Genomic DNA, 7819 nt, shown 5'->3' with positions numbered 1-7819 from the left:
GCAGCATTTTGAACCGCTTGGAGCCGATTTAGTGAGGCCTTAGATACACAGGAGAAAAGTGCATTACAATAATCTAGCCGGGAGGAAATAAAGGTGTGGACAAGCATCTCCAGTTCGGTTGTGGAGACAATAGTCCTGAGTTTGGCAATATTTCTTAAGTGGAAAAAGCAGGAACGGGTCACGTTTTTATGTAGACATTTCCTCGCTGCCCGGTTTAAAAAATGGCAGTTTTTATTTTTGTGAACTCATTGAGGGCTGCTACTGACCAGCCAATCTGTGGCTTGCAATTGGCATTGGTGGTAGTCTGATGACGTCATATTTTAGTACCTGCTCACAACGCTTTGGAACCCGGCTGTGCAGGTATTAATTTAGTACCTGGTACCCAGTAATATGACCTAATGGAAAAACCCTAAAAACTGTGTGTTAAGAGATATATTCTAAAACACTTCTTCAGCAGAGAATCAGAGAGGAGAAACACACAGATTTTCTTGCTAGCAAGGGCAGTCACCAGGACTCACACACCAAGAGTGAGGATCAGAGACTAACCAAATGAGAGACTGCCCCGGTCTTTATTTATACCTCAGTGGGTGCTTGTTCCTTACATTGGAATGTGTGTGTGTGTCAGAGTGTGACCCCATAAACGACTTCCCTTAACCTGCTGGTCTGGAAAATCCAACAGTTCATCTATATGTAAAAAAGCACTTAGACTAAAACTGACATAGCTACGTTAATCCTACCGTAAAACAATAAGACAAGGTACGACCTTTTCCATGCTCCTAGGATGTGGGGGTGAACGCCAGAACACCCTGGAATGTTACAGACCTCCTGGGATGAGACATTCTTTCAATATGCCACCAACTATATACTTCTAAACACAAGTGATTACATGCAGTATTCTACCATATGCAAACTTATATCATTAAAAGATTATACTGACTACTAAGTACAATTTTCCATTGACACTGTAGCAAGTCAATCTGAGTAGGTTCTAATAGAAAAGGGGCTTTAAACAAGTCCCACCACTTTTCTTTCCATGTTGCTTGGATTACCATGACTTGGATGGCTGAGAACCCAGACAGACACAAGCAGCTGAACCGGTGTGGCTTATTATATACAGCCCACTCCCACCCAGGTATGAATGATTGGTTGACTATTCGAAACATAAATGCTAATGTTTGTTTGTTTTTTACTCCCACTACTTTATTACTATCTATTCTTAAACATTAGTACTCTCTGAGCTTTATTACACTATAACTTCACAATCTTTATCATTATTAGGCAGGTTAGAGAATACAAGACTTTGTGATGAAACTGAGTTAAGGAAGGCCTTTTTTTTCCTGTTAAACCTACTGTGTTGTATTTTAAAGGAAAATAAAATCTCAGTAGTGCTTTAAATAATGGATTTCTACAGATAGAGGACAGTCAGAAAGTTCAGGCAGCAGCCCCTCGGTAGGCAGCCCCTAAGTTGGCCAATCAGAAAACTGTTGGATTTTAAGGAGTTTGTTTCAGATGGAGTGTTCAGTGATGAGCTTGTAAAGGGCTAATAGGAGATAGACAAGGGTTTTTCTGAACTGAAAATAAAAAGTGACTCTTTGTGACTCCAAAGAATGAAAATGAGTGCAACAGGTGTCCTTTAAGACAAGTGTAGCCTTATTACAAATGTTTAAGAGTCATATTCTTTAACTCAAGGATAGACTGTCGCAGAGTTAAGCCAGCAGTGTTGTGAAATTTCTGAAACACCACATCTGTGTGATCCAGTTTAAATACTGTGAGCCATTTGAATCCTCACACACCCACTAGGCATCATTTTTGTGATACGCAGGTGAAAAGGCATCAGGGTTTTAATAAAACTGGGCTAAACCTCAACGTCTGTGCGTGTGGCAGATTCGAACTGCACGCTGAAATACAGCCACAGGAACGTGGCTTAAAATGGCCGTTATTTTTAACCAAGGCAGGACAAATACTCATGAAATCTAGCCTACTTTTACCCCGTTTCACACCAAAACCACGCCACTGGGCGCCGATGCCCAAAGCATAACACACAGAAATTATACGAGGACCTTTATTCTAACAGGGATGTGGTGTTTTTCAGGACAGCAGCAGGGTGGGTGCATGAGATCTTCAACACCCCAACACACAGCCCTGCCCACTCAGGAAAGCCCACACAATGAATCCACACTAATCCCATCTTTTGTGGTCCTCCCTATGTCTCAGCGTGGCTGCACCTCATGCCTCAGACATGCTGCTCCACCATCACAGCCTAAAACTGCCTTTATGTGCAGTCACAAACAGGAACATAAACAATACGGCTCAGAAACTTCTCCACTTGATGCACAAAACAGCCCCTAAATCCAGGACCCCCCACGCCTATATACATGAAGCAATCACAGACGCCTTTTGTTGTCCTTCATAACAACTGTACCATCAAACTGACAGCAAACATAAAGCCACGCAGGAAGCAAGCACTCCATGGAGAATAAAGGCTCACAAGTACAAAACCTGAGCTGAAGCAAACAAGGTAAACAAAGCATGTGATCAGTGTGGTCACCTGAAACAACAATAGACTCACAGAACACGTGCTTCAAACATCCCACAGCCCCAAAACTGCAGGAGTTGGACAGATAATAGAAAAACCAGACGAAAATAACACTTGTGCAGAGAACAATAGTTTTTGTTTTTGTCCCATTAATAGCAAATTAAAACCTCCAGAAATCCCGTTCGCCTTTAAATTAAGTTTTCACAAGACAGGCTGAACCATGAATGACATTTACTTTCTTCTATTATCACACCTAAATTCAAAAAATAACAATAAGCATTTAATATATAAAAGCAGAGATGGACGCAGGGCGCGGGGAGCTCTTACCGGGCTGCTCGGGCTGCTTCTTTAATTCACTTTATATTCCGTTTTCCCGACAGTCGCTCGCGCGTCTCTCAGACACAAATCTCAAACCTCACTTCCATGTGCTCGCGACCAGGACCACGCGCTCAGAGGTGGAGGGGGGGAGCGCTCGGGATACGGCGTGTGTGACGTCACGTCGAGTCTGGAAAGCCGCTCGAGACAACGGTGGAACAGGTGGGGTTTTACCACGGTCTAACTAGATAAATTTCACCTCGTTATTCATTTATTCCAACGTAGACAGTTCATATTACATTTAAATATAAAGATATAACGTATATTTATATCTATATATTAATTATCTGTGGTTTTAGATTATAAACGAGCTTTCGAGTTCCCGTGCTACACTTTTATTAGTGTGCTACTTTAAGAAATGTGATCGCAGATGCGCTGTTTAATGCACCAGCCCTCATCTAAAAGACAGCTTCACTATACCTGCGTTTAAACATGACATGCAGTTTCCCACCTTTCTGTGCACTTCCACAAGCATCCAGGACTCGTATTAAGGAGCTGAGGTGGCTTCTTCTAAGTCTGAAGAGGAATTCCCTCTTTTCTGCACAAAACACGTGATCAACGTTTTTTTTTTTTTAAACCATTTATGCAGATTTCACTTAAAATTCACTGCAGCAGGACTTTTACACAGCGTGTACTCTTATTTAGGTTTTGACCCTTACCTTCCATCAGTCAGAGGAGTGACTCAAAGTTTTATAACGCTCAGATAAGTTTTCTACCCAACCACTCATTTTCTAATGTATTCATGTGGACGCCCCCTACTCAGGTGTGACTGAGTGGCTAGTCATGGTGGTGAAGAATGAGAGACAAGCTCAAGAAACAGGTTTTTGTTTTATATTTGAAAAAGAATCTATGAACATAATGAAAAAAAACAAAAACAGTGGGTCTGAACATCCAGACAATCGCAATCCAAAAATACATTTTCTTAGGAAATATTAATTATGTACAAAAAAAACAAAAACAAGAAAAAACAACAACATAAAAATCCATATTTTAAGTTCAGGCTTTCAACAGTGTGAGCCACATTTTTAAACATTTTATTAATAAAATAAAACTTTTAAATATCTTCATCAGATGAGGCAGTTTTTTTCTTCTTACATTGTAATCAAACCAGATTCCAAAACAACTTAATTCGTTTTGCATCTGCATGCAGCAACAACTGTACACACCCAACCCCCCCCCCCAACCCCCAAGTAATGAACTTTTATTTTGAGAAAAAACTAAAAAAAAAGTTTATGATTCAAAGTTTAAGCACGGCAACCCTGCAGGTGTGCGAGTCTCTGCTTTAACTGTTCGCTTCTCCTCCTCAGCTGCTCTTTCAGAGAGAGGAGTCTCTGTTCGTCCGACTGCATGCTGTAGATGCACTCCGTGGCCTTCTTCAGGATGACCACCTTGGCCGCCTTCTCGTTGTTGGCCACCTCGGGGATCTCGTCCCGCAGAGCGAAGAAGCTCATCTTCAGCTCGTTCCTCCTTTGGCGCTCCAGCACGTTATGAGTCCTTCTCTTGTCGTAGTCCTCCGTGTCCGACGTTCGCGGGCTGGAACACTTGCGGTTGCTGCTGATTTGTTTGAGGACCCTGCTGTGGCTGCTGGCACCTCCACCGCTGCTCTCCAGCTTCAGCCTCTTGACAGCCGGCTGCTCGTGCCTCATGGATGGATGGGCGGCGTAATTATGCTGGTGGGTGGAGACGTGGCACCTCTTCAGCACGAGTGGGCTGGGGTGCCTGGTCTCCAGCGGGCTGGAGTCGCACCGTTTCACCACCTGCCTCTTTTCCACAGTGACCACGTCGATTTCCTCCTCTTCCTCCTGTTCGTCCTCTTCTTCTTCTTCTTCTTCCTCCTCCTCCTCCTCATCATCACCTTCATCCTCTTCCTCTGCAAAAGAGCAAAAACAACATAGTCACACACTCTGCTGCCACATCGGGGTTGTAATCCTCCTCTAAAAGCATCTCTGCAGTCCGTTCAGGCTTTCCCTCTCTGCCACATCAGTTGATTGCTTAACATGCAGCCATTCCCTCCAGCTAATCTCACAGCAGTCTACTGCATGACATGGGGTGGAAGTGGCAACAGGATCCACCTTCCTGCCTGCAATTCGTGTGAATGAAAAGCAAGAATGTGCCTCATTTCAGTCATAATGTCATGCATGTCCCCGCCAACAGAAAGAAAATCCCTAATTGCACTGAGGGGTGTGCCTCCCCAGGCATATATACAAGAGCTCACCTGAATCGCTACAACTGCTGCTGCTCCCGCTGCTGTTAGGCGGCGTGTCCAGTCCCAAATCCTTGCTAGGCGGGGTCCCTGCGCTCTGCTTGGGCGTCTCGGCTACGGGATACGGGAAAACCACCGAGGGGTCGATGCACTCCGACGCAGACGTGTTCAGGTCTTGCAGGTAGCTGCTGTTCAGTTTCCACGCAGGAAGAGCCGTAGTAGCGGCGGCGGCAGCCGCGGCGGCAGCAGCCGCGGGGCCGGCGGGCTCTGCGCCGTCACCGGCCGCAGACTCCTTCCGGGCGGCGTGCAGGGAGGCGAGCCGCTCGGACACCACCTTCTTCAGCTTGGCGGCGGCGGAAAAGCCGCTCCACATGCAGTCCTGGATGATGATGGACTTGAGGAAGGTCTGGGAGTAGTCGGAGTCGCAGATGATGCTCTGGTTGACCACGTCATCCCCGAGGAACTCGGTCACCATCTCCAGCTGATCCGCGATGGAAAGGTCGAGGCTGGACAGGGACGGCCGGCGGCTCGGGGAGAGGGGAGGGGTCGGCAGCAGTTCAAATTTCTTCCAGATGTCTTCGCTGGGTGCCGGAGGCTGAAACTGCTGAGGGTAGAAATCCTCCTCCTCGTCGTCGTAGTAGAAATAGGGCTGCAGGTAGTCGTAGTCGTAGTTCTTACTCGCCAAACTTGGATTCCGCGGCATGGTGCGTTTGGTTTAGTCTCTCCTCACGGCGAGGCTGGCGAAAACAGAACGGAGCGATTAGTCGATTCACAGCAGAGAGCAGACAGCGTGACCCTGCCCGCAACACCGAGTGTAAGCAACCGCTTCATGGTCAACTCCCTCCAAAAAAAAAAAAAAAGACAACCCCCCCCCCCCCCCCCCCCCTTCTCTCTCTCTCTCTCTCTCTCTGTGCACGCCTTGCATGCATGCATGCACCACTGCTGCAGGTGCTTAACCGGGATTGTAATTTAAATAATGCAAGAGACTGAGTGAGGAAAAAAATTAATAAATCACACTTTCACTGAACTGTTCCAGTCATCATACTCATACCGAAGCTCCACAAACCCACTCCCCACCCTTACCTTTCAGATTTTCAACTGTAGGCGAAAGACGGGAGCAAAAAAAAGCGAGCCGAGTGGCGCAAAAAGAGGAGGAAAATGTAAAAAAACGAGGGAGCAGCAAAGTTATTCCAGTGCGGCAGTGACAGTAAATCCTTCCACAGAGGCGGTACGGCGGCTGTCTGTCAGCCTGCGGGTGAAGCATGCATGTGAAGTTAAAAGGCTGCAGAGGCGAGCCGGCAAGAGCGACGCGCACTCTGTCATCAGCACAGTCAGAATCGCAGCTGAGAGTTGAGCACCGCGCGATAAAGTAAACCGCATCTCGCACTCTCTCTGTCTGTATCCATCCGCGAGAGCGTTCCTACTACAACACAACACACAGCACCCCCGATATCAGCCTCTGCCCATCAGCGCAATTATTCAGCCGTTTGCGTCAAGTAAAAATCGCGTGCGTCCAAAGTACGCCGTGGATGCATCTTTGCATATTTTCTGCCCTCTTTCTCTGAGATGGGTCTATTTTTTTTTGCAAGTGGGAGGGGTCAGCGTGGAGTAGAGTAGTGCTTTCATTGACTGCATAGAGAAAATACTAATGCATGTAGTAGTGGCAGATAATTGGGCTGAGTTATTTTACTACTACTGCGCCAGAAATATACGCAAACACTGAGCGTCATAGCGCACACACGGCAATCCCTAAATAATCAGTCCACAGATCCGGATTACGGCCTTACACTATATTATATTGTTTAAAAAACAAAACAATACATAACAACAGGAATCCTTTTTTTAAACTGTAAATGTGTAAAAATGAGGCAAGTGCCGCGTACTTTTGCGCAGTTTGTGCCTTTTGATTTCGCAATAAAAGCTCACAGGTGCAGCAGGAGCTGCAGACACTGACAGCTCTGAACCGGTTCAAACAGCTGATTACAACATGGACTCGGTGAAGAATTAAAATCTTGGAGTTCGAGTTAATACACACAGACTCACAGAGAAAATGTCCAATACAAATCCTGCAGACTGCGTAATGCAGCGCTGAGTTTGGACAGATTGGCACCAATTAACAACAGGAAGGAAGCAATTAAAGGAATCAGATGGATGGATCTATCCCGTTGTAACAGGAGCTGTCGATGGAGATTAACGGGCTTAGAGCGCCCTCTGCTGTTTGAAGCGTTGCAGGAGCAGACAGCAGCTAGGTGGGTGGAAGGTTACAGATTGAGACAGGTGACCACAAACCTCACAAATCCTGCAATCATGCGTGAACAAAGTTTTTTTTTTTATGAATTGAAAGGGAAAAAAACAGGGTCGAGTGAGTTAAACTATAAAAGGGTCAGGGACAAAATAGCCCAATTCAGTGGGTTGGTGCAGATCTTTATTGGGGTTAGTGGGTCACTTCATTAAAAAATAGAGTCGTGGAGAAGCAGTAAATGGCACATTTAATTAGCAATGCACTGTGTTTGACGAAGTCGGTTGCAATTTGATATTTAATTTAACCAGCTCCTGCCATTCTGACAAAGTTAATTGGTTAAAAATGCTCAGTAGGCTTTTCCACCCTCTTTCTCTCTTACTGTTGTCAGACATCCTGCTAAACAAATTGCTAAAGCAATGAGTTGGACTCAAGCAGAGTGTGTATTTCATTACGCATGACAGAC

At 45.6% G+C, this 7819-nt stretch overlaps 1 protein-coding gene and 1 long non-coding RNA gene across 2 annotated transcripts in view; both read right to left on the bottom strand.

Moving 5' to 3' along the window:
• Positions 1–3005, bottom strand: part of LOC106456293 (uncharacterized) — a 37403-nt gene extending 34398 nt beyond the window's left edge. Inside the window, exon 1 of the long non-coding RNA XR_001290446.1 lies at positions 2864–3005. This is a non-coding gene — a long non-coding RNA (uncharacterized LOC106456293). The remainder of the gene's footprint in view (positions 1–2863) is intronic.
• An 891-nt stretch (positions 3006–3896) lies between these two features.
• Positions 3897–6542, bottom strand: myca (MYC proto-oncogene, bHLH transcription factor a). The gene is made up of 3 exons (XM_005738851.2): positions 6198–6542; positions 5127–5851; positions 3897–4781 (listed from the first exon to the last, which is right to left on the bottom strand). Exons 2-3 carry the CDS (start codon positions 5815–5817, stop codon positions 4156–4158), a joined length of 1317 nt encoding a protein of 438 aa, XP_005738908.1. The 5' UTR covers positions 5818–5851; positions 6198–6542; the 3' UTR covers positions 3897–4155.
• Between the last annotated feature and the right edge of the window lie 1277 nt (positions 6543–7819).

Source organism: Pundamilia nyererei, unplaced genomic scaffold (assembly GCF_000239375.1).
Source record: "Pundamilia nyererei isolate P.nyererei 1_Seehausen unplaced genomic scaffold, PunNye1.0 scaffold00087, whole genome shotgun sequence".
Lineage (NCBI taxonomy): Eukaryota > Metazoa > Chordata > Actinopteri > Cichliformes > Cichlidae > Pundamilia > Pundamilia nyererei.
This window is presented reverse-complemented; position numbering and strand designations above follow the sequence as displayed.

Bases quoted from the DNA above. Each gene is read 5' to 3' on its own strand.
- myca (XM_005738851.2), bottom strand. From the start codon at position 5,817: ATGCCGCGGAATCCAAGTTTGGCGAGTAAGAACTACGACTACGACTAC. The intron at 4,782-5,126 runs GTGAGCTCTTGT...GCTCTTTTGCAG, and splicing joins CAGCAGTTGTAGCGATTCAG to AGGAAGAGGATGAAGGTGAT.